General features: G+C 38.2%; 1 protein-coding gene across 10 annotated transcripts in view; it reads left to right on the top strand.

Annotated features, from left to right (window-relative positions):
* EVI5 (ecotropic viral integration site 5) overlaps nt 1-23,081 on the top strand; it is a 202,913-nt gene extending 179,832 nt beyond the window's left edge. For all 10 annotated transcript variants that reach the window (XM_053591714.1, XM_053591711.1, XM_053591715.1 and 7 more), the window contains one exon: nt 18,437-23,081. In XM_053591714.1, coding sequence (XP_053447689.1) covers nt 18,437-18,751 — 315 coding nt within the window. In that variant the 3' untranslated portion in view covers nt 18,752-23,081. The remainder of the gene's footprint in view (nt 1-18,436) is intronic.
* The last annotated feature ends 2,047 nt before the right edge of the window (nt 23,082-25,128 follow it).

Genomic DNA, 25,128 nt, shown 5'->3' with positions numbered 1-25,128 from the left:
CTAGAAAAGAAGTACTTCATTTTCATGAGGGTGTTTTGCTAAAAGTTTGAGTTGTTTAAGTGCTTCAGCTAAAGGTTAAATCAAATGAAATCTACATGGTACTTTGACGAAGCTTTAAAAATTCAAAGTGAAACAAGTGTGAAGTGATTTATTTCCTGTAATTGGTCATAAATTTACATAGAACTTCATATATTCCTAACCTCATCACCATTGACATTAGAGTACCTTCTAAATAATGTTAATGGTTTCGATTTTATCAAGACGTGTCTGCTGCCAGGAAGAAGGCATTCAGTGGCAGTTTCACTTTGTTTACCCAGAATACTGGATAGACGTAAGTGTGCACTATAGAAAGACTAAGAATTCTCTACAAATGACTCCTCTCTCCTTCCCTGGTAACAAGTATACAGTTTCAAGTTCCTTCAATTCCAAACCTTCTAATGTGGGTACATATTTTTCCTTCTAAAAATATCAACTTTATCAGATTTTATACATTTTTTGTATGATCCACAATTTTTAAAATTTTAAGTGTTTTATCTTTTTAAAAAGCCAAACATATTTTCAGTATTATCTATTTAGTATTATTTTAATGTAATTCTTGAATTTTTTAAAACTTACTGTGATTTTTTTAAGTACTATAGATTTAGAATTTTGGCTCTTATCTGTGTAATGCAGTAATCAAAAAGTCATGACCTCCAAAGATCACTTTTGTTGGTTTCCTGTTCTGATTCTCTGGAAATCTTTTGGTTTATTTGGTTTGTGCTTACTGCTAGTTTTAATATTTGTCATACTTATAATTCAGGGTTTACAGGTGGTAATTGAATTTAGCATATCATTTGCCATTTATATTTATTTATAATGAGTTTAGCATATCATTTGCCATTTATATTTATTTTAAAAATTTTAAAGTATTGCATTAGGAATTCCAAAATTACTGACCACACTCTGGGGGAGGGGGAAAAAACATGTAAAACTTCTAGAACTTACTTATAAATAGAAACCTGTGTGATTATTGGACTTTACATCCATCTTTCCATATGAAGTGTAATGTATAGTTTTCTTTAATTTTATATATTGTACATCACTTAGAGAAATGTTACATTTAGCTTAAGAAGCTATAGCTCTTTGTTTTATAAAGATTGGTTATACAAAATCAAATGTACAGATAGGAGCTTTTATAATCTGTTATGAGTCAGTCTTGGAAACTTACTGCAACTGTTTTGCAGTTCACTTGGTATCATCACATGACTCACTTCAATGGTTTAAACCCTGTCTAGTAGTGATCAAAGTTCATTTGGTTAGGGGTTTTTTTGGTGTGTGGATGACTTTTTTCCACTTTGTTGTGGATTCATTGTCTTTCAAAATACCCAGTGCAGTCCTTCCTTTTATTCTTTTGAATCTCAGAAAAGTGGTAGTTGTCTGCACAGTGCAACCTCCAATCTCACACAGGGGAAAAATGTTTTAACTTGGCAGGGGTGTCCAACCTGCAGCCCACAGGTCTGGATGCTGATTTTGTGAGGACTTTTTTTTGCTTATCTGAAGTGTTGGATATCATGAAAAATGTGCGTGGACTTTTTTTTTTTTTTTTGCTAATCAGGTTTTGGTAATGTTTAAGTATTTAATGTGTGGCCCAAGACAAGTCTTATTCTTCTAAGGTACAGCAGAGAAAAAGAAAATTAGACACCCCTGCACGTAAAGCATGTTGGGTTGTATTATTCATTCTATTACTCTCAGATGTTAAAATTGCAGAAGGATAATTTGTGTCTTTAAAATCAACTATGAAGAATCAACCCTGCCTTTTTTAAGTGATGTGCTAAGAGAAAGCAAACACACAGAGAGCATGTGGTCACCCCGTCCACACAGATACTTGTCCAAGAGGTCACATTTTTCTCAGTACTCATTTTTCTATTAATTATAAAGAACCTATATTTAAAGCCTCAAAACTCTAAAACTGTCACATTTCTCAGTTTCACAAAAGAAACTGTCTTAACCTATAGTAGTTCAGCAAATAAAGTAGACTAATGAAAACATTTTAAATGTTTATATATCCTTAATGATTATGAAGTCTGCTGAGGGCATCAGAATATTTATCCTTGTCCCTGCTTTAAAATTGCAAGAGCAATTTTAAATAGCCGTACTTGTTTTTAAATAATCTTTTTAAGTGTTTGAATTTTTACGATCATGCAGTTAGAAACTCTGCTGTTTCCTGTCAAAACCTACTTTCATCAGACTACGAACATGACAGTTTCCTGTTTTCTTATTAACTATACTGCGTTTTGTGCTTTATTCTTTGTAGATTGTATAATAACTTATCACTGTCTTTTTCTAATTACTAAATGCTATTTTAGGCCAGCATTGTGTAACACACACAGAAAAATCCTAAAATATAATGTTTGTTGTTAGTGCAAGGTTAAGATTTTGTTAACTTTTTATAAGTGTGTCATGATATCTTAAATATTATTTAAATAAATTCTACATGTTTTTACTTTTTATACTCTCTTAATGCTTAACACGATGAAGCAGTCCACATCAGGTAAGAACGCTAAGTTGCCTGGGTTTGTGTGTCTCACTCCCATCTGTCTGCTTGATGATCTCACTAAGCATCTGAAAGGATGGGAGGGAGAATTAGTACCTCAGGGCTTTTTCAAGAATCTTGTCAACTTTTCAATATAGTTGATCAACATTTATGTGCCCACTCTTACCAAGGTAGAATGCTAAATTCTAGGATACAGAGATTATTAAAAATCATCCCTGCTATCCAGGGACTAACAAAAGAGGTAGAATTCATATTTGTACAGCCACCAACTATTCCAGATTTTTCCAAACAGTGCTTACTTCAAGTATTTAGCTCCAGTGTCAAATCGTATGATTTGGAAAACACCTGTGTATAAATGTATATTCAATTGTGTGTATATATTAAGTAAATATTAAAGTAATTATGAAAATATTGATCCTCATTGATTTATTTAAAATGTTATAAAAATTATTTCAAAAGTTTATACAAATGCTAGTATTTCAAACTAACTTAATATTAAAATAATACCGGAAAACAAAACTTATAAAGGATGCAGTTTGGGGTTTGGTGTTTTTTCTTTTTAATTATGTTACTGGATTATTTAGGTGTTTTGTTCTATTTAGTCTATTACTATCAAAATGGTCAAACTACAAATACATTTGGATGTATGTTTGTTTAATTGGTGACCTTATTCTTGGAACTAAGAAACTCAATGTGCACAGTGGCAAATGTTTAGATTTATATGCTGTCTTGTTCCCCAAAGATCTTTTCCCCAAAGGCAGTTTGCGTGTAGACATATAATATGAAAATAACCAAATATTAAGTTAAACCAAATTAAATTGCTTGACTTTCAGGTACAAAAATGGCAGTATCATATGGTTCAGACCAAATAGTTGAAAGAATCATCGCTAAGGCAAAAATCTAGTAAAATCAGAGTTAATCACTCCGGTCAAGAGCTAGAATGTTGCTAGCATTTCAGAAGCCCTCTCATCATTTGTCCCACCTAGTACCCCTCTCGTCTCCTGATTGTCCTGACGCCTGGCATTACAAATTAGGTCTGCTGGGTTAACGTCTTACTTATGAAGTCCTATAGAATCAATTATTTTCAGTTTGGCTTTGTTCGTGCTACACTGTGAGATTTATCCATGTCATTCCATGCAACAAGTCTATTCATTTTTGTTACCTTATTTATAGTAGTATATTTTTGTATCATCTCATTGTGTGACTACACGATTATTTATTCTATTGTTTGAAGTTTAAACTTTATGGGTTTAAACCCATTTTGGGTTATTGTATACCTCACTATGACAGTTTTGAGACAGGCTGTGTTATGGTCCATTATTTCACTTTCAAGAAACCCAGTTGACAGCATCCTTTCTGATTCACCTGTGCATATTCCAGCTTGCTGGGCTTATCAGAGTGGCTGGGAGGGCTTCATTTGTTTCCCCCCTTGCAGATTTTACATTCTTGATTTTTATAAAGTATCTCAAAACTTTCATAATGACCCATGTATGAATAAAACTGTCATAACCCTGTTATAAATTATTTGGTATAACATATTTATTTTTATTGTTTATATACCTAGGAATAGAATTACTGGGTGTCTTATAAATTATTGTTTAAACCAGAACACTTTTGAGAATTAAAATAGGGCACCATTAGAAATTATGTGACAACATAAGCCAGGACAGTCCCAACCAAACTGAAATGTGTGATTATTTTAGGCATAGGGTATGCGGATGTTCAACTTTAGTAAAATGCCAAACTCTTTTCCAAAGTGCTGATACCAATTTACATTCCCACCAACAATGTATGGGAGTGCCTATTCTATATCTTCATTAACAGGATTGAATAGCTGGAAATTCAATGTTCTATTATGGTCAGTTAAAGGACCATTAATTTACTTTGACAACAGACTTGACAGAAGGTAAGGCAAAAGTTCTTGTGCAAAAAATAAGAAACTCCTTGTTACAGACACTTTGGAAAATGGCTTGTCAGTATTTACTGAAACTTAGAATAAACATTCTTATGACCCAGAATGGGTGATATGGGTACTTTATGTTCACCAAAAGACATGTTTAAGAATGTTCATAGCAGCATTATATATAATAGGTTGGAAAAAACCAAATGGCCATTAGCAATAGAATGGAGAAATAAATTACGATGTATTCCTATATAGAATACCATGCCACACTGAAAAAGAGCGAACTGCTCTGAATCCCACAGATACAATGTGGAACAACAGGAGCCAGACAAGCAAGGACATACTGTGGGACCCTTTATGTCAAGTATGAGAACAGGCAAAACTGTTCTCTGCTGGTAGATGTCAGATGGTGGTTACCTTTGGGGGAGTGCAGGGTAATCACTGGATAAGGCGAGAACATGCAGGAGCCTCTCGGGTGCTGGGAATGTTCTGTATCTTAATCTAGATGACCATTTCATGGGTATGTACCTAAGTAAAAATTTATTGGTAAATTTTTGAACAAGGGTGCCTATACACTTAAAATCTATGTGCTTTACTGTGTTTCATCTCATTTTAATAATGAAAAAGGAGCTTAAACATAGTCTCAAAATCTTTCAAGCAGTTTTGTCATTAGAGTATTGTGGCCACAGAAAAATACTTCTGGACATAGACTTTTTAATGGAGGGGGGACGGTCAGGTTTATAGAAAAATTGAGTGGAAACACAGTTTTTTTACATTCCCCTCAATACCTTCTCCCAGTCTCCCCTATTATTGACGTCTTGCACTTGTTTTGATACATTGGTTAGATTTGATGAGCTAGGCTTGGTGCTTGTAGCTCAAGTCAGCTCATATTGGTACTTATACATACACCAGAGCTGGCAGGTTCAAATCCAGCCCAGCCCACCAAACAATGACAACTGCAACAACAGAAACAACAACAAATAGCTGGACGTTGTGGCGGGCACCTGTAATCCCAGCTACTTGGGAGACTGAGGCGAAAGAATCGCATAAGCCCAACAGTTGAGGTTGCTGTGAGCTGTGACACCATGGCACTCTACCCAGGGCTATAGCTTAAGTAAGACTCTTGTCTCAAAAAAAAAAAAAAAAAGATCTGATGAGCTAATATTGACATTTTATTGACTGAACTCAATGTTTTATTTAAATTAAGGTTTACTCTTTATGCATTCTGTTTTGACAAATGTGTAATTGCATGTATCCACCATTACAGTGTGTACAGAACAGCTGCACTGCATAACAGTCTCCGGTGTTAACCTGTTCATCCCTTCCCTCCTCTGGAACCCCGGAAAACCACTGGTCTACTTAACTGTCTTCATAATTTTGCCTTTTCCAGAATGTCATATAGTCTCAATCAAACATGTTGTAGCATTTTTTAGAAAGCTTCTTTCACTCAGCAATATGCATTTAAGATTCTCCCAAGTCCATTTCCTAACCCTAATACCCTCACACCCTAAACTGCTTAACAATTCTTCAGACCCACCGTTCTCTCTTGGCTCCATACTTTAAGCACTTGCTTTCTTTACCTAATGAGGCTTTTCATATGTGATACCATGTATTACTTTCTACCCAGAAAAAAATAGTCAACACAATTCATTGGTAGAAAACAGGACCCTACTCAAAAAGTCTTAAAGGACTCCGCTGTTAAGAAAGATACTTACGTGTGTTTGTGTGTATGTTTGTTTTAAAGCTCCTGAGTTTCCCTAGACATAATCTTCCGAAACTTTACTAAAACTGGAGTTTAACTGCAGTAATTAAACTGTAAAGAGACAGCCAGGAACTGAAAGAAGCAGTGGACTGATGTTAATGGTACCAGTGTCTGGTGAGCTAATCATGGAGGGTTTTTTAAAATGCTGGCAGTGGTACTTAATCATTTTTTAATATAAAGATACTACAAAAATCAGCCTAAATAAAGTTATTAACCTAGTCAAGAAACACCAAGTTATATTAGAGGCATTTTATCAAAGCAGCACCATCTTTTTTTTTTTTTGAAACAAGAGTCTCAAGCTGTCACCCTGGGTAGAGTGCCATGACATCATAGCTCAGAGCAACCTCAAACTCTTGGGCTTAAGCGATTCTCTTGCCTCAGCCTCCCAGCTATTTTTTGGTTGCAGTTGTCATTGTTGTTTGGCAGGCCTGGGCTGGATTTGAACCTGCCAGCTCTGGTGTATGTGGCTGGCACCCTAGCCACTTGAGCTATAGGTGCTGAGCCAAAGCAGCACCATCTTTGGCACCAACTCTGAATTGACTCATCTTATTGTAACAAAATAACCTCTTCAACCTACCCCTCTCCCCAACACACACACACACACACACACACACCCCACCACCACCACCCTATCCTGTGAATAGATTAAATTGTTGAATTAAGGCCGGGCATAGTGGCTCACACCTGTAATCCTAGCATTTGAGGGCCAGAGCAGGTGGATTGCCTGAACTCATGGGCTGAAGACCAGCCTGAGCCAGAATGAGCTCATCTTGAAAAAACAGCCAGGCGTTGTGGCGGCTGCCTGTATCCCAGCTACCTGGGAGGCTGAGGCAAGAGAATCACTTGAGCCCAAGAATTTGATGTTGCTGTGACACCATGGCACTCTACTGAGGGCGACAAAGTGAGACTCTGTCTCAAAAAAAAAAAGGTATGTTAAGAAGTAGTTCTTCTGGGTGGCGCCTGTGGCTCAGTCGGTAGGGCGCCGGCCCCATATGCCGAGGGTGGCGGGTTCAAGCCCAGCCCCGGCCAAACTGCAACCAAAAAATAGCCGGGCGTTGTGGCGGGCGCCTGTAGTCCCAGCTACTTGGGAGGCTGAGGCAAGAGAATCGCTTAAGCCCAGGAGTTGGAGGTTGCTGTGAGCTGTGTGAGGCCATGGCACTCTACAGAGGGCCATAAAGTGAGACTCTGTCTCTACAAAAAAAAAAAAGAAGTAGTTCTTCTTTGCTGCAACGAAATGCATCAGGAAAAAAAAATAGTAGCTGTTCTGTCAATGCCTGTGAACTAGGGCCATATTCCTAAGGATGGATATGTTACTCCTTCGAGGATATATGGTTCATCACCTGGGTATGAAGTTGACCCTTGGAACAAAGCCTGATCTTGAAGGTTGATGCGGAGGGAGGAAGCAAAGGCTCTGATGCTGTTCCACTCTCAGATTCTCTCGCTCAGATGTAAACTGATATGTTAAAATATCTAAAATTGGGCAATGCTCTTCAGTGATGAATCCCACAAAACACACCTGTTGGGCCTAGATTTGAAACTAGATGATGATGGTATCTGTAAACCTCTAAGAATAGGTCATATCTTAAAGGAAATATTTCCTAGCCTCTTGTTTCTTTCCATTTTGATTCGCTTTCCCCCCAAATGTGTGTCCACATTTAGGCTATTTTACGTTATATAATGTAACGGTATGTTATTTTTTGAATCTCACTCTGTTGCCTGGGCTACAGTGCAATGACATGATCATAGCTCACTAAAAACTCCTGGGTTCAAGTGATTCTCCTGCCTTCGCCTCCCAAGTAGCTGGGACTACAGACGGGCATGTGTACCCCCATGCTGGCTAATTAATTTTATTCTTTTAAAAGACAGAATCTTGCTACGTTACCCACGTGGGTCTCAAATTCCTGACCTCAAACAATCCTCCTGCCCAAAATACTGAGGTTACAGACATGAGCTGCCATGCCCAGCTTAGGCCAAAATATTTTTAAAATATGGCAGTAGACAGTGTGAAGATGGCTGTCATGAGTTAACAAGAAATCTCTGTCTAAATGTATTTACCCTTACCAAATATTCTTTTTTTTTTTTGTTACCAAATATTCTTAACTTGATCCTATAAATAACATAGTTAATTCCTAAAGGTAGTTCATTTAGAGCATGATCTACAGACCACCCTCCTCACAGTCACCTGGTTACTTGTTTAACATACAGATTCCTGAGCCCCCCTATTGGATTTAGGTCTTTGAGAGTAGGGCTTGAGAATCTATATTTTTTAAAATAATAAAACAAAGTTTTTCTTACACATACCAAAGTTAATGAATTACTGATGTAGAGAATTAAGAAGTCCGAAGGGTGCATCTAACATCATTGACGTCTTCACAGAAATAAAGACTATGGAGTGACTTGCTGAGTTGAATAGCAAGTGAGATCTGGTCATCAGTGGCACCTGTAGCTGATGTTATTTGGGAGATAGCATAGCTAATTGATAATTAAAATAAGTTACTTTTAAATTTTATAGAAACTGGAAGGCATTCACTAATAAGGCATTCACGATAAGCTTGTTTATACTTACATACCCATATTTAAGGATAAAGTAATCTGGACTGAATTAAATTATGAATATATTTTTCAGGCCAAATTTATTTTAAAATCCTTTCTCATTTACTTCCAAGTAGTCCAGGGTTGTATTGGGGGGGAGGGAGTGGGTTAAGTTGAAACAAAGTGACCGTGATGATTTTTACAGCTAAGTGATAGCAACATTAGAGTTCACTGAATTATTCTCTATATATTTTTTAAATATTCCATAATTAAAAGTTTAATAAAAATGAAAAGAAGTGGTACAATATTGTAGAACTCTTCCAGGTAATATTGTAGATGTGTAACTCTTAACCACCTTTCTGGAAGGCACTTAAACATAGAAATCAAAATTCTTAAGAATGTTAAAACCCTTCCACTCACTATATTTTATACTTTTGCCCATATGTCTTAAATAACTGTACAGACCTGTGAGTTCAGAAACGTTCATGGCAGGTGGTGCCCGTAGCTCAGTGGGTAAAACGCCGGCCACATAACGCCGAGGCTGGCATGTTCGAACCCGGCCCAGGCTTAAACAACAATGACAACTGCAGCAACAATAATAAAAAATAGCCGGGTGTTGTGGCGGGCGCCTGTAGTCCCAGCTGCTTAGGAGGCTGAGGCAAGAGAATTGCTTAAGCCCAAGAGTTGGAGGTTGCTGTGAACTGTGACGCCTCGGCACTCTACCCAGGGTAACAGCTTGAGACTCTGTCTCAAAAAAAAGAAAAAGTTCATGGCAGTGCTATTTATGATAATAAGGGGATAGAAACTTAAATTTCCAAGCAAGAGGATTGGTTAAATAGATGATAATACATTCCTAAATGAGATACCATGCAATCATTAAAAGATTATGATACCAAGAAATGTTTGATGTTTCTCAAAGCAAGTTATAAAACAAACAATATGTATAGTGAGCAATCCATTTTTGAAAAGTAGGTTAGAAAAGTTGTCCTGAAAGATATACTAACCTGTTAATGGGTTATCTCAGGATTGTAGATTGTGGAATTGCTTTTATTTTCTAAAGCACTTTTAGTTGATAGTTGATACATACATGTGATTTATGTAGTAAATGCAAAGTAAAACTAAAATTATTGGAAGATCATTTTTTGACAGTTACCTACTAGTTTCTTATGCTGTTAAGCTCTGTAAAAATGCCCCTCCAAAGAAGTACATGAAATCATCGACAATTTTGTGACAATATTTGATTATGATTTAGCATCAATTTTTAGTATTAGTAATTGGACAGTCTGCTTCTAAACAAGCAGAAAATTAGGAGACTGTAGATGGTGACTTTCAACTAGCATGCCACAGCACACTGGTGTGCCATGAGAGGATCTTAGGTGGACCATAAAAATTTTTAAAGATCATTACTGAAATTATTTTGAAAGAAGTTCAAAGCATAGTAAGTATATATTTTTTACTTTTTTTTTTATCAACATAATTTAAGTGTGCCATGCAAGTTGAACTATAGGTTCAAGTGTGCTGTGAGATAAAGAAGGTTACACAACACAGGTATAGTACTAGAGTACTACCTCATGGTCTGAATATACCATTATTTATTCATTCTTCTGTTTATAAACATTTGATTATTTCCATTTGATGTTATTTTGAATAAAACTGTACAAATCCTGTTATATTTTTCTTTTTTTATTGTTAAATCATAGCTGTGTACATTAATGCAATCAAGGGGTACAATGTGCGGGTTTCATATACAATCTGAAATATTCTCATCAAACTGTTCAACGTAGCCTTCATGGCATTTTCTTAGTTACTGTATGTAGGCATTTGTATTCTGCATTTAGTAAGTTTTGCCTGTACCCATTCTAAGATGCATCGTAGGTGTGGCCCCACCCATTGCCCTTCCTCCACCAAAACCTCCCGCCTCCCTTCCCCTTCCTTGGCCCTTTCCCCATAGTCTGGTGCTATAGTTGGGTTATAGCCTTCATATAAAAGCTATAATTTAGCTTCATAGCAGAGCTGAGTACATAGGATACTTTTTCTTCCATTCCTGAGATACTTTGCTAAGAAGAATATGTTCCAGCTCCATCCATGTAAACATGAAAGAGGTAAAGTCTCCATCTTTCTTTAAGGCTGCATAATATTCCATGGTATACATGTACCACAATTTGCTAGTCCATTCGTGGGTCGATGGGCACTTGGGCTTCTTCCATGACTTAGCAATTATGAATTGGGCTGCAATAAACATTCTGGTACAGATGTCTTTGTTATATTGTGACTTTTGGTCTTTGGGGTATAAACCTAGTAAAGGAATTATAGGATCGAATGGCAGGTCTATTTTTATGTCTCTAAGTATTCTCCAAACATCCTTCCAGAAGGAACGTATTAGTGTGCATTCCCACCAGCAATGCAGAAGTGTGCCCTTTTCTCCACATCCACACCAACATCTCTGGTTTGGGGATTTTGTTATGTGGGCTACTCTTACTGGGTTTAGGTGATATCTCAAAGTAGTTTTGATTTGGATTTCTCTGATGATTAAGGATGATGAGCTTTTTTTCATGTGTTTGTAGATTGTTCGTCTGTCTTCTTTAGAGAAGTTTCTCTTCCAATCCCTTGCCCACCCTGAGATGGGATCATGTGTTCTTTTCTTGCTAATACATTTGAGTTCTCTGTGGATTCTGGTTATTAGACCTTTATCGGAGGTATAACCTGCAAATATTTTCTCCCATTCTGAGGGCTGTCTGCTTGCTTTACTTACTATGTTCTTGGCTGTGCAGAAGCTTTTTAGTTTGATCAGGTCCCAGTAGTGTATTTTTGACACTGCTTCAACTGCCTGGGGAGTCCTCCTCATAAAATATTCACCCAGGCCGTGAATCCTGTTATATTTTTCATGTGTTACACTTATTTCCATTGTTCGTATACCTAGAAACTGAAGTCTGTAAAGTCCATATAATATTAACTTAACACAAAGAAATTTAAAACGTAGTATTTTTAATTCGCAATAGTATCTACTATTGAGTGGGACTGGAGAAAGAAGAAAAACTTCCCAGTTTTAACTTCATACCTTTTTTATTGTTGAATTTTTGATGGATCACATATTTTCTTTTCTCCTTTTTTTTGGAGTATTTTTAATTTTAAAAAATGTTTATTATACTCATAATTTAAAAGTCAAAGGATAATTTAAGGCTTTTATAGAAGCAATCTCATACTTCCCTTTCATTGTTCCTTGTGGGTTACTATTTTTTTAGACCTCAGCAGAATTGAATAACATAATGATTTTGTTAATGATTTTGCTATTCAGGATCTGTATCCTCAGTTTACGTTTACATCATCGGGACTGTGAGTGCCAGTCCCATTGACCAGCAAGTGCACGGGTGCTTTAGTGTGCTCAGGGAGGGCCTGAAGACGGGCCTAGCAAGGTTGATTTTCCACAAGTTTCCAAGATGGTCTATCAGGGAATCTAGGAAATAATGTTTTTGCTTTTGTTTATTGCTCTGACTCTACTTTTTTTAAATATGGTTTATTGAGATGTATCGTAAAGTTCTTCCATTTGAAGTATAAAATTCAATAGTGTTCATATATTTACGGAGTTTTCCAGCTATATACATGATCAGTTTTAGAATAGCAACCTCCCATCTCTTTCCCTTCCTTCTCCCGTCTCCCCTCGGCAGCCACTAATCTACTTTCTGTTCTGTAGATTGCCTGTGCAGGGCACTTCATAGAAACGGACGCAGTGTGTGGTCTTTTATAGCTGGCTTCTTTCACACAGCTTCATGCCTGTCTTATTGTTTTAGAGGTTCTTTCATATGTCAGTACTTCAATCCCCCTTTTCATTGCCAAATAGCATTAAGTCGTATGGAAATAGTGTCTGAATGTGATTGTTGTACCTACACACATTTATTCAATGATTGCCTTTGCTTTTTCATTTGCTTGGTGTTGGTCTCCTCTGTCTGAACAACTTAGTCGTCCTGTTCCATCTTCTTGACAAATCTCTCCGGACCTGCCCCCGTGTCTTCAGCCTGGCTGGGCTGGGCGCCACATGGCCTCCTGCCCTGCTGTCATCACAGGTGTTTTTCAGCACTCTGGGGATCGCTTTTGCCTTACCTGGGTCCTTCCTCTTTCCTCAAAGAAAAAAGATGTCTTTTTCTTTCTTGGTGTACTTCATTTTGGTGGAGACCATCACCTACCTTCCTGGAAAAAATTTTTATTGTAGATAAACCATAAAAAAGTTTTACCAAATTCCAAGTCTTACGGTTGACCCAATAGAGGTTTAGAAAGCAAAAAAGGCCAATCAGCTTTTAACTCTTATTTTAGCCTCACACTTACTTGATAATTTCAGTGGGTATAAAAAAGTGAAAAGCTAATCCTAAATTTTTTTTAATTTTGTTTTCTTATTTCTTAACTAACCATTTGACCACCACGGAAATTCTAAATTTTTTCATGGAGGCTATAAATTATTTTTTCTCAGAATTTTGAATAACACTTTTCCACTATCTTCTGTAGTTGAAAGTCTGACACTGTTCTGATTCTTAATCTTTTGTATATAGCATGTTTTTGGTTTTGGCAGGAAGCTGTATCTTTTCTTTGTTTTAAGTGTCCTGAAATGTCATTGTCATGTACTATAGTCTAGGTCTACTTTTATCAGTTGTCCTTGACACTTTTCAGTCTCAAGGCTTATGACTTGCAGGGAAGAGAAATTTATGTTTAAGACCTCTTTTCTGTTTTTGTATAGTTGCAGTGTCTTCAGAGAGAATGGTTTTTAAGTTTTCTTTTTCCCAGATAGTCTCTTTCTTTGTACTTGCCTTTTTCCCTAGCTTCTTTTTGGTGCTATCCTCAAATCTCTGGTAGGTAACATTTGATTCTCTGTTCAGAGCTGACAGGAAGTTCTGAATCGTTGGGTAGGACTTGTTGATTATTAATTATTACCTTCATTGTAGGGTGATCTGAGACCCTTCTTTGAGAAATCTCAAGATTCCCCAGAGAAGAGTCCCTTTACTTAAAATTCCAGGGAGTCCTCATGTTTCTCTTTCCTTGGTGAATCACAAAAGTACGTCCAGACACTTGCAGTGAGTTAAAAATCCATATCTAATTTCACCTGGAAACATAACACTTTTTTTTTAATTACTGGCATTTCACAAGTAAAGAATTTTTGGTTTTGCTTAGTGTTGTGGAGATATTCCTACAGCATTTATCGAAAAATTAGGAAAAACAATATTAAAAATATATTCTAAATTATATACGTGTACTTTTAAGACAGAGTGAGTCATATTCCTGATCCTTTGATTGACACAGAGCTCTCAGAGGAAACCAAAGAGACAAAAACCGTTGCCGAGAGTAGTGGTCCTTATCCTGGGATGTGCATCAGAATTCTTTAGCTTCTTTGAACACAGATATTTTTTATTCTACCTGTATACCAGGAGAAAGTTCCAGAAAAAGACTGTTTAAACAGTTGTTCCTTATGTCAACCACCAGATGGTGGAGTTGGCCCAGAACAGCTTGGTTGTACCACTGGAAAGATGGCATCCACTTTTATATTCAGACACACACAAGGCAGAGGTGTTCAGAAGCACTTTTGTCTTAGTGGTTAAGAGTTCCATTTCAGTTAAATCAATTCCTTTCTGGCTTAGCCCCATTTGGTTTGAACAGAGAGGATCTACCACAGTGACTCTCAAGCAAAAGTATAGTCATTCCCTCGTATGTGTGGAGGATACTGGTTTCAGGACCCCATGGATACCAAAGTCCACAGATTCTCAAGTTCCTTATGTAAAATGTCATAGTATTTGCATATAACCTACAGACATCCTCCCATCCATTTTAAATCATCTCTAAATTACTTGTAACACCTAATACAATGTAAATAGTTCTTATATAATTTAGGGAATAATGACAAGGGGGAAAGTCTGTATTTGTTCAGTACAGGCACAACCAGCCCTTTTTCTTGCTGATTATTTGTAGTCTACAGTTGGTTGAACTCACAGATATGGACCCCATAGATAGAGAACTGATTGTGTACCAAAATCCCGAGACGCATGTGAAAAATGTACATTCTGGGTTTTACTGTCAAGATTTTAAATCCTTAGGACTCTAGGAGGTCTACATTTAAAAAAAAAAATTTTTTTTTTTAGAGGAAATCTGCTTCAGGTATCATACCTCAGTTCTCCTTATGCAGATTAGTGGATATTATTTTGAAATATGGGCTCGGTGCCCATAGCTCAGCAGCTAGGGCACCAGCCACATATACCGGGGATGGCAGGAACCTAGTTTAAATCCAGCCCAGGCCTGCCAAACAACAATGACAACTACCACAAAAAAATAGCTGAGTGTTGTGTGGGGCACCTGTAGTCTCAACTACTTGGGAGGCTAAGGCAGGAGAATTGCTTGAGCCCAAGAGTTTAAGCTATGAACTATGACTCCACAGCATTCTCCTGAGGGCAACAAAGTAAGACTCTTGCCTTAAAAGAAAGAAAAAAAAAAATACACACACACACCTAAGCCCAAGAGTTTGAGGCTGCTCTGAGCTATGACTCCACAGCACTCTACTGAGGGTGACAAAGTGAGACTTTTGCCTTTAAAAAAATAGATAGGGCGGCACCTATGGCTCAGTGAGTAGGGCGCTGGCCCCATATACTGAGGGTGGTGGGTTCAAACCCAGCCCTGGCCAAAACAAACTGCAACAAAAAAATAGCCAGGCATTGTGGCAGGCACCTGTAGTCCTAGCTATGTGGGAGGCTGAGGCAAGAGAATCGCCTAGGCCCGGGAATTGGAGGTTGCTGTGAGCTGAGATGCCATGATACTCTACTGAGGGTGATAAAGTGAGACTCTGTCTCTACAAAAAAAAAAAAAAAATAGATAAATTAGCTCCTGAAACTCTGGTAGTGAAGATAAGCAGTATAGTGTTTAGAGCCAGGTAAGCAGAGTCCCTACCCCCAACATATTAGAGGCCCAATGGCCTTCTTCCAGCCAAACCCCTCTCCACAGAATAAGGACTCCCAGGGGACATGCCCACCTGAAGTTGACCCCAGATAGACCTTTTTCTGAGTACTAGGTACCTTAGAATTCCTTGCCCACTTGCCCATTACCAGGGCCTGATAGGCCTCCTCCTCCATCAGAATCAGTATACACGTTCCTAAGTCCAAGAGATAAGCTTGAGTTTACCAGATAGTCCTTTTACCATCATCATTTTTTTCTCCCCACCAAAAATTCCTCTGCCTTTGCTATTCTATATTAGCAGTTCTCAAATAAACAGATTCCTTTGATGTTGAGGAAATGACCTCTCAACATAGTTAATTTTCTATAATTGCGTCTGATATGAAGCTGCAGTGTTTTAATTCCTATACATTTTGTTAGAGCAAAGGAAAGCCACAGCTTTCCAAACAACTGGGAAGCGGTGGTTCTTCTGCCGTACTACTCCTTTATAACAGCCAGGAAGAAGGAAGATGCAGTTCCATGCTATTTCTTCAAAAAGATCTGGGGGAAAAGAGAAAGGAAGAGATTAACTGACTTAATTTTACACTTAGAGCTATAAATCATGTGTTGCAATGTGATAGGATGTTGCATCAGAATGTGGCAGTTGTAATCACGCAGTGAGGATCGTAACCTTGAGGATGTCTTTGTGGTGCTCTGTGACCCTCTCCTAAAGGTCCAACTCCAAGTATAGGTCCCTTCTGTTCTGCCAAGGAGAAAGGTATTATTTAAATTGCATTGTACCTTACTATAATTTTTTCCTCTTTATCTAAAGCACAAGGATTTCTTTAGAGTCTAAGGTCTCCCTCAGCCAGATATCACTGTACTTAGTCCCAGTGTCTTTCCTGCTTCCCATTATCTCACACAAGCAGGGAAGTGCTGAGGTTTCCTCCCTTCTTCCTGGGAGTCCATCAGGAAAGCCGGGAGGTATTATGGCAAGGCTGCCAGGTCTTTATTCTTAGACCGTTAGTTTTGAAAGAGTGTGTAGTATTTCCTGAATATTTCACTAGCCTTATCTGGAGATCTGAAAGATAGTGACTAGGAGTTTGTCCCTGTGAACAAGGATGAGGGTAGAGACATGGAGTGTGTTTCAGCCATATTCTTTATTAATAGCCAAGGTAGGGATGTGGTAGCTAATTATTTTTTGTTTATTTTTGCTACTGGTTTTATTGTAGGAGCAAATTCATGGTGCATGGCAGAAATTAAGCAATGGGATATCAAAATTAAACTTTATATCTAAAGCCAAACTCTCGAGGACAGGGCTGATGTCTTCCTGGTGGTAGGTTTGGGGGGTTGAAAAAACTTAGACAAAGAAGTTGATGAAAAGAAATCACCTTTAATCCTAAATAAAACTGGCTTTGGAAAATGTGGTTTTGATTTAGAAGAGACAACAGTTTTTCAATTCTAAAGTCTAGAATTAGTCAGGCTTGCTCACCAGTAATAGGTAGCATTTGACCTCCTCACCCCACAGGAGGTTCTGGTCCTGTGAAACTCCAGGGACCGAGAAACGGAATCTGTTTCCCAAAGATGGAAGGAGAAGGGAAGCAGTGCATGGATGCCGCCCCTCGCTCTTACTTCATGGGGCATGGATGCCGTCCCTCCCTCTTACTCCATGGGGCATGGATGCCGTCCCTCGCTCTTACTCCATGGTGAGAGAAGTCCCTCCCGCCTGGGAGGTGGGGGAGAGAAGGCAGAAATGTTGCCGGGTCCTCCGGCAGTCGCAGTTGAGGGAAGATCGGGGCCAGCCCGATCTCGTCGCAGGGGCTGAGCAGGATGGTGAGCGTGGGCGGCCCGAACAGGAACAGACAGCGCCAGAAGTCTGTCGAAGCAGGAACTCAACTTTATTGCGACAAGCAGCCGCTTATATAGGGCGTGTGGAAGGGGCGGGGAAAGGAGGCGGGGACTGAGGTGGTGTGATGGGTGGTAACAGGATTGGACCAATGGCATAATGCTACATTGGCTGTATCTAGGTAGAGGCAGTTTCAGGCCGGGCCTTGCTGAGTCATTGCTACGCGGAAGTAGCTCGATGGATCTACTTCTAGTCAAGATGGGGAAGTTGCGTTAGGCCTCAGGCACATGGCAGGGCCCAACAAAATGTTACACCCGACTGGCACACTTGTCCTGCAGTAGGAAACTTCTTTAGCGGGAAGAAGCACTCCTGTCCTGTGAGTGATAGTGATACGGTAGTCTGTGGGGTGTTACAACAGGATGGAGGCCCTTAGCAAATTTTAATTACTTGACAATCATTTTTAACACTGTGATAGTTAACAGTATGGTCTTTAAGTTTCTGTCTTCCCGAAATGCAAGTAAAATATTTACAGGTAACTGATAGGACGTCTGGGGTTTACCTCAAAATTATCCAGGAACAAGAGAGGTATAATGTAACCGGATTGCCCATGATGTGTTTTAATTGTTGAAATTAGGAGATGGGTGCATGGAATTTATTATATTCTCTATAGTGTAATAAAGATCCAGTTGGAATCTAAACTATGTCCTTAGCAGGTTAATCCACCAGATTCTCTATTTTATAATCTGTAGAATGAGAATTAAAAAATCTACCATAAAGGATTGTTGTAACGATTCAGTTAAAATAAGTTACGTGCTCATGTATAACACATAAAAGGCGCTCAAAAATTGGTAGTTATTGATTCTGTGTCTTCTCCCTTAAACATGAAAGGTCTGCATTCTTGGCCTAGCATGTGTGTGTTTCCTCCGTTTGAGTATACTAACTTGGATTTTGTTTTAACAGCTCAGGTGCCTAAAAGGCCAGAGGGGCTTCTCAGGCCAACCTCCTTTTGATGGAATCCACATTGTCAACCATTTGATAGGAGATGATGAATCATTCCATTCCTCCGATGAAGATTTTATAGATAATTCCTTACAGGAAAGTGGCATTGGTTTTCCTTTGCACAGAAAATCCAGCCCAATGTCTTTGAACGCTGCTGTGGCAGATGGTAGTGAGAGTGAAACAGAAGACGGGGTCCTGGAGACCAGAGAGCGCGATGGAGTGGGCGGAAAGGAGCCGCCCCCCAGGAGAAGAGAGTCCTACTCAACCACTGTCTGACCTTCACTGTGACCCAGACTGCGGGTTTCTTTAAGGGATCAGTTATATGACGAGGGATTTGGGAACTTAATCTGTTTCATATGTACATATATATTTTATAATCTTATCTAACTTCTAATCTTTGCCAAATCTTTACCACTGACTTAACCATTGCCATTAAGTTGACTGGAATGTGGTTAATGGGTAAAATAAGATCCTAACAGTATTATTGAATATTAGTGTTGCTTGTTTAGAAAATGCAACTATATATGTGGGAACCATTTTGAAGTTCAAAACTATGGAAAATTATTTTCTTCAGACAAAACTACTTGTGCAATATTTTATGCTCTGTGAACAAACTGTATATTTATGTTTATCAATTTGTTTTCAAGGTGGCTGTCTGCAGACATTTGACCAAGACATACATCTTATTTACCTTCTGTTTTGTGTTTGGGGTATTTTTTTTTCCCATGAAAATTACTATTTTATGAGTGGGCCACTGAAAATTCCCAGACACAAAATCTTTTTTTTTATATAAATTCATAAACAAAAATTAATGGTTGTCTGTTTAGAGAGTTTTAAGTTTTCTTTTAATTTTTAATTTTTGTGTGCATATGATGCTTCCATGTGTTAGTTACTAGTCATAGTAGGTTAACTACAAAAACACTGTTCCTTTGTTGTATATATTTATGAATCTGCACACCAGCCCCTAATATCATTTTATATGATGACCATATATGTTGCAAAATGACTGCTTTCAGCATTCTAGCAGGACTTCTGTAAATAATAAGTTAAAAGTAAATTGAAAAGTAAAAATAATAAAACCAAACACTAATATTTTAAGAGCTTTAGCATTTTGCTTAGCATTCAACACTAACAGATTCATAATTTAACTGATGCCTGTTCAAAACACTATTGGTAAAATCTTTTACTTCCTATGTATATGATGAGTTTTTCATGGTTAAACATGTTATAGCACATACTACTTATATTCTACTTAATATAATTTAAGTAATGTGCTAAGCTCCAAGAGGCACAGAAGTTATATCTACAAATAATCTATGAATATCTTCAGATTCTCTAGTTTTTAATCTATAGATAAAGCCATAAGAATCTTTTCCTACCAGTTTTTCCTTTTTTTATAATTCAGACTTTTTTCCCCTAGAAAATGGAATACTGTCATTGCCTATCATAAATTGGAGGAAACACCCAAATTACGTTTATACTCTGGGAGGGTGACAGGAATGTGTTGACTGGGCACCTTCCACTCTCATTTTTCGTTAGCGGTCTCTGAAACAAATAGCCTTGGGGGAAAAGAGAAGAGTAGAACTCTGTGTGAGCATCCCTTTGCACAGTGTGTTCATGCAGGAAAAGAAGTTATATGACAAAATAGAGTAGCAGAGACAAAAGTTGTTTTCCTTCTAAAACCAGGAGTTAAGCCTCGAGCAAGGCCTTTGTAGCTATTTGCCTGAGAAATGAGATTTAAAAAACCTGCTTTCTGTGTCTATCCCTAGCACCAGGCCAGATTCTAGTGCTTAAGTAAATTTACCGGTGGTCCCAAGCCAATAAGTACCAGGGACAAGATTTTTAATCCAGATCTCTCTAACATCAAAGGTTTTGAAAGATTCAGCTAGTGAATTAATTTCTCGGTTTCCTGGTTTTCTGACAATGTGATTTAAATGAATTTGATTTAAATGTGTTTCCTGAATATAATTACAGATAGAGATATGTGAATATCAATACTCATAAGCTCTACACTGTTTATGAATATAGTCACTACTGCTAGAATCGTCTGGTGCTTTTGGGATTCTTTGGGGGGTTCTTTACTGTCAATGCTTAAGTGAAGTGAGATGATTCGTGGTCACATTCTCGCTTTGACCCCCATGTCTAGAAATCTAGGATCTGAACCAAAGGTCAACAAACTGCAGCCCATGAGATTATCCCAGTCAGCTGCCTGTTTTTACTTTTTTAAAAATGGGGAAAAAATTAAAAAATATTTTGTGTCACATGAAAGTTATATGAATTCAAATTTCAGTATTCATAAATAAAGTTTTATGGGCACACGCCCCTTCTTACCTGTTTACGTATTGTCTATGGCTGCTTTTGTGCTACAGTGGCAGAGTGGATAGTTTGTTAACAGACTATTTGGCCCATATAGTCTAAAATATTTACTATCTGACCCTTTACAGAAAAGGTTTGCTAACTCTTGATCCAGACACACTAAAATTGAAGTTTACTTCTTCAGTTTGGCTCAGTAGAACAAACCATATGAATGATTTGGAAATGTAAAATTGCATGGATATTATGCTCAGAACTATTCAAAATGGAATTCAGATGTCTTATATGATGCAGTCTTTGGTCCATAGAAACTTTTGGAAGAATACCTGTCTGTAAGTTTGCACAGAGAGAGAGAAAAAAGGAAAGAATTCCAGAATCTTAGCATTGTTCTTTAAAGCATGTAGCATTGACCTTTAAGGTAAGCTTCATTGAGTAAATGCTATAATTTGACTTTAAAATAATAACAGTTTTCTAGAATCATGTTTGAATTCTAAACTTTGAAAGATATTCTTAGGGAATTTCCTATGTGCCATTTCTGATTAGGAGTTAGATGATAAAAGAATCATGGCTCAAATTTCTTAACTAGTAGAATATACAAAAGAGGGATCATGGTAAATGAACCTTACTCTCTTGATATTCTTCTAATTTGGACAGTGAAAAACTAGAAACATCACTGTTTTCATTCAAGATCTTTGATTCAGCCGGGCACAGTGACTTAGGCCTACAATCCTAGCACTCTGGTAGGCCGAGGTGGGTGGATGGCCTGAGCTCACAGGTCCAAGCCCAGCCTGAGCAGAGCGAGACCCCATTGTTAAAAATAGCTGGGCGTTGTGGCAGGCACCTGTAGTCCCAGCTACTTGAGAGGCTGAGGCAAGAGAATCGCATGAGCCCAAGAGTTGGAGGTTGCTGTGAGCTGTGATGCCAAGGGTGGCAAAGTGAAACTCTTGTCTCAAAAAAAACACAAATCTTTGATTCAAATAAACCTTAGAAGAGTTTAACATCTTCCTGGCCTTTAAGATGCAAAAGAGTACTGTGCCCTGATTTAATCCAGATTAATATAAGTATGTTATATTAATAAGATTCTGAGGCATTAAACAATGTTTTCTTGATGGATTTTTACTTAATTATTGATATTTTTCTGTTATTTAAATGTTATTCAGTCAAACACTTAGAGTTGAGGACTATTTGGGGGAAAAGGAGGAATGAAATGAGCCACACTAGGAAAACCGGCTCACTTGAGATAATTACCTGCCTGGTGTCATTGCCATCCTGGGTTCAGAGGCCAAGAGGCGAGGCTGTAATGATCTGAATGAAATGGAAGTCACATTGAGGTAATCAAGCAGAGATAGCTTAGATCAAAAACACTTAAACAGCCTTTTTAAAAATTGGCACCCATCTATAGTCTTAGATACTTGTAAGGCTAAGGCAAGAATTTCGGGCAATAATGTGCTATGATTGTGCCTATAAATAGCCATTGCACTGCAGCCATGACAACAGAGTGAGACCCTGTCTCTAAAAACAAACGAACAAAAAAGGATTGACAAATTTTTTCTTCCTGGAAAAAGAAGTCAAATGTCGGACTGTACATAATTTCTGCCCTTTTTTCTTTTTGCTAGACAGAAGGCACTCAATGTTTGCTAACACAGACATCACATTCCAACTAACTGGCCAGTTAGGAAAGGAAGGAAGGAAAAAAGTGTTTTTTCAGCTCTGAACATGATGCAGCTTGTTATTCTCCGGATAGTGCCTTTGATTGAAAACAAGGTCTAGACCTATTAAAATGCATCATTTTTGACATCAGAAGAAATGATACGGTTCCTCGTTCTCGTTTATGTCTTATGTAATGCACTATAATGTTCAGATTTAAAGTAAAAGGAGTATATGAATTACATTTTGGTAACATTCTTTCATGACTAGCTTGATTAATGTAGTACCAACATTTCATGAAGTCAGTGAATTACTTTATTAAAACAGTGAGTTTTCGCTTGAAAGTAATTGCTGCTCTGTCAATAATAAAAGAGTAAGTTTTAAAAATTCTACTGAAATTAAAATTTCTAGTTAAAAGAATAGTAGATACTATTTATAATCCAAGTTCTACATTACATCTATTGACCTACTATTTCTTCTTTTCACTTCAAAGAGGAGATGGTAGAATAAATACGTTTTGATATACCGAAGAGATGCAAAGTTATAGTGTATTTCATTTTCCTGTTGGAATTTTTTATTGTAACATTGTATAACTTAAAATGTTTACTTGTGCCTTTGCTTTAAACAATTAAAGTTTTCCATTTTATAAGAATTTGTTTCCTCAAACTTTTTAACTTTAAAGAGGGAAGGGGGGCGGCGCCTGTGGCTCAGTGAGTAGGGCGCCGGCCCCATATACTGAGGGTGGCAGGTTCAAAGCCAGCCCCGGCCAAACGGCAATTAAAAAAAAAAAATAGCCGGGTGTTGTGGGGGGCACCTGTGGTCCCAGCTACTTGGGAGGCTGAGGCAGGAGAATTGCCTAAGCCCAAGAGCTGGAGGTTGCTGTGAGCCGTGATGCCATAGCACTCTACTAAGGGCAACAAAGTGAGACTCGGTCTCTAAAAAAACAAAAAAAGGGAAGGGCATCAAAACACTGTTCAAGGATGCTTGGCCTAATACTGATGAGATTTTCATTAGTGAGGTTTGTGCTTGATAAGTACAGTGGCTCCATCTACCTGTTCACCCCACATTTGGGGGCTGTGGTGCCAGAGAGAAAGTACGGTACATAACTGGCCTTCAGTAAATATTTTACGATTTAATGAAAGACCAGATGTTTAGATTTGGTTCCTTCAGGAGTGTGATAATTTTTTGAAAATTATTTAATTAGCAGCTAATTCAGTAAACATTAAATTATATGTGTTTTGAGTATGCACATAGAGTCTGTTGTCAAAGGAAAGTCATGCCTTCTGGAGAGAATCAAGGTAGCCAACGAGGCACAGAAGTGTGTGCCTCTTCTGTGGAGAGGAGCCAGAATAGTAAGCAGATTCTCACATTTCAGACAGGTTATCTAGGAGAGAATTCTCGGATTCACCAGCAAAGTGAGGGGAAGCACCAAAAGTGGAAACAGAGGGTTCAGGGCAATTTGCTCACCCAGGTACTGGCTAATAGCTGAGAAGCTCCTTGGATATAGGGAAACAAGAGTTTCCATAGTAAGGGAGAAGCCCTCAAGCTCTACTCTCCAAGATGAGCTTCTATAGTCTGTGCTACAAGAGAACCTCCCCACCCTTGCAAATCTCAGGCCTGTAACAGGGAGCTGCTTGGAGATTGTACAGAGACATTGCTCCAGAAAGAAACCTGTGTAGAATCCCACAGGCATCCAAGCCTAGAGCAGCCTGAGTTGAGCACCATCCTGAGAGGTTAGATGCTGAGGGGCTGCAGCACATGTTTAGCTACTGCGTGGCTTCAAGGAGAGGTAGAGGAGCCAAGGCACTCCCATGAACCCTGAGAAGGTCTCCACTGTCTTGCTGACACTGAGCACACAGCGTTTTCCATGCTGCTCACCTGGGTGTGGCCCCCCAGCCTTTACAATGGCAGGTCCGAGGCACCATTATGAGAGTTTTTGACTCTGGGCTGCAGCCTGCCATTGGACTAAAATTGGGCTATCACAGCTTTAGCCCCCTTCTAGTTAGGACTAGCAAGAAATAAATATTGGAGTCCCATTGATCCTCAGGCAACTACTTTACAAAAGGACTTCACCTTAGTGTATTATAATCAGAATGAAAAAAATCAGAGTCAAAGAGCAAATTTTAAAATTAGCAAGAGAAAACTGTTTTGTCAACTATTAAGAAAACCCTATCAGACTAACAGCTGACTTCAGCAGATTTTACAGGCCAGAAGAGTAAGGAATGGCTTTTCTTTTTTTTTTTCCTTTTTTTTTTTTTATTGTTGGAGATTCACTGAGGGTACAATAAGCCAGGTTACATTGAGTGCAATTGTTAGGCAATTGTCCCTCTTGCAATCATGTCTTGCCCCCGTAAAGTGTGACACACACCAAAGCACCACCCCCCTCCCTCCATCCCTCTTTTCTAAGTGCTGAAAGAAAAAAACAAAACTGTCAGCTAAGAATCTCATATCTTACCAGAATAAGCTTCGTAAGTGGAGAGATTAAGTCTTTCTTAAGCAAATACTATGAGAACTGGTCACCACTAATCTGATACTACAGGAAATGTGCAAAGGAGGCTTAAACATGGAACCAAAAGATCCTTATTTACCATCATGAAAATATATAAAGTCCACAGGTCTTATAAAACAATCACACAAAGGAGAACAAGAATTACATAGCAAGGTGGGAGAAGTTCGGCAAACCACAAAGACAA

This window comes from Nycticebus coucang, chromosome 5 (assembly GCF_027406575.1).
Source record: "Nycticebus coucang isolate mNycCou1 chromosome 5, mNycCou1.pri, whole genome shotgun sequence".
Taxonomy (NCBI): domain Eukaryota; kingdom Metazoa; phylum Chordata; class Mammalia; order Primates; family Lorisidae; genus Nycticebus; species Nycticebus coucang.
This window is presented reverse-complemented; position numbering and strand designations above follow the sequence as displayed.